We start from the raw sequence: 1,382 nt of genomic DNA, 5'->3' as shown, positions 1-1,382 counted from the left end.
ACACCAAACAATCCAACACCAAGCAAATATGAATTAAAAAGGCTTGAAATAAAAAGTAATCACGGATGTCTGATAGATATTGATCAGAAGCTAAAATTCAGCAACAAAGAAGTTTTTAAAAATAATAATAAACAACTAAGTCAATCCAACTAAGAATAAAAACAAGCAAAAGTTAATTCCTAATATCTGGTAGAACTATGCTTGTAGAATAAGATGGAATAGTGGAATTCATTACTGAGCTTCAATATAACTACACCAATATTGCCTAAGTCTATCAAACCAGAAAGTACAAGCCAAATACAAGAGAGAGCCTAACAATAAGATCAAGGAAACTAATCCTGTTTTTTTAAAACTCCTCTTGTGAAACAAAGCCAAAGGAAAACTACTTATAACAAGGAATGGACACCTCCTATAATAGCTTCTCAAACTATTGCCAACTGTTTTCTAGATCTTCAACACTTTTAAGCATAAAAGTAGCCAAAAAATACACAAAGAATCTGACAAAAACTTCTTAACCATAGTCATTACTCAAGAGCCAATACCTCTGCATTTTAACTTCTTGCTGTGCTTTGTGATAACAGTGAATTCTGAAAAGTTTAAAACAAACAAATTAGATAACTTGATTAAAATTTTAGAAAAAAAAAGGAAGAGGCAAAAATGAGTGCCCAGCAGTGCTCAACACAACAGCTGAAATATTACAAGTCATTGTGCAATAATGATGCTCAAACTCAAAAGGAACAAGACAGAATTGCAACTTGTAAAATCATTATTCAAATTAATTAAAAGAATCATGCAAATCAAAATACTCACACAAATAACAGAAAAATTTCACTGTCAAACATTTTTAAAGCATCATAAATGAAACAATGCCAATTGTAATAAGAAATTATCATCATATCAAAATATTCAAACAGTATAATGATCTAATTTCCCATCTGTATATTTTCAAGGCTCACAAAATGCACTTATTATGTTAACCAATTTATTTGCAAGTGAAACTTCTCTTCTATATGTTACAATCGAAACTTTAACATAAACACTTATCCATTCTCATATAATACTAAAACTCCCATTTTAATAGTTTGACCTTCGTTACTAAATATTGAGAGCCTTAAAACATTTACCTAATAGTATGGGTTTACACTGACAGAGAGAGAAAGAAATTGATTTAGATTTAGGGATTATCACATTGAAGAAAAACAAACTTTAATGTATAATAAATAGTCTGCAGGCCCATCAGGTACTATCTTTCAAATTTGTGCACATCAGTACATTTACACAAAAGCATGTTATGAACTAATGAATGTGTAATTTCAACATAAGCCACATCTTTGGTGTGAATATTACATAATGTACAAAAAAAATATTTGTTACTTTATTAG

The 1,382-nt window shown here is 29.5% G+C and overlaps 1 protein-coding gene across 1 annotated transcript in view; it reads right to left on the bottom strand.

Annotated features, from left to right (window-relative positions):
* The window catches only part of LOC119586800 (differentially expressed in FDCP 8 homolog A-like), a gene marked incomplete in the record, with an annotated part of 25,665 nt that overhangs the window by 13,496 nt on the left and 10,787 nt on the right, over positions 1-1,382 (bottom strand). Inside the window, 1 exon segment of the mRNA XM_037935524.1 lies at positions 543-587. Within this exon segment, the coding sequence (XP_037791452.1) occupies positions 543-587 (45 nt within the window).

This window comes from Penaeus monodon, chromosome 22, assembly GCF_015228065.2.
Source record: "Penaeus monodon isolate SGIC_2016 chromosome 22, NSTDA_Pmon_1, whole genome shotgun sequence".
Taxonomy (NCBI): Eukaryota; Metazoa; Arthropoda; class Malacostraca; order Decapoda; family Penaeidae; genus Penaeus; species Penaeus monodon.
This window is presented reverse-complemented; position numbering and strand designations above follow the sequence as displayed.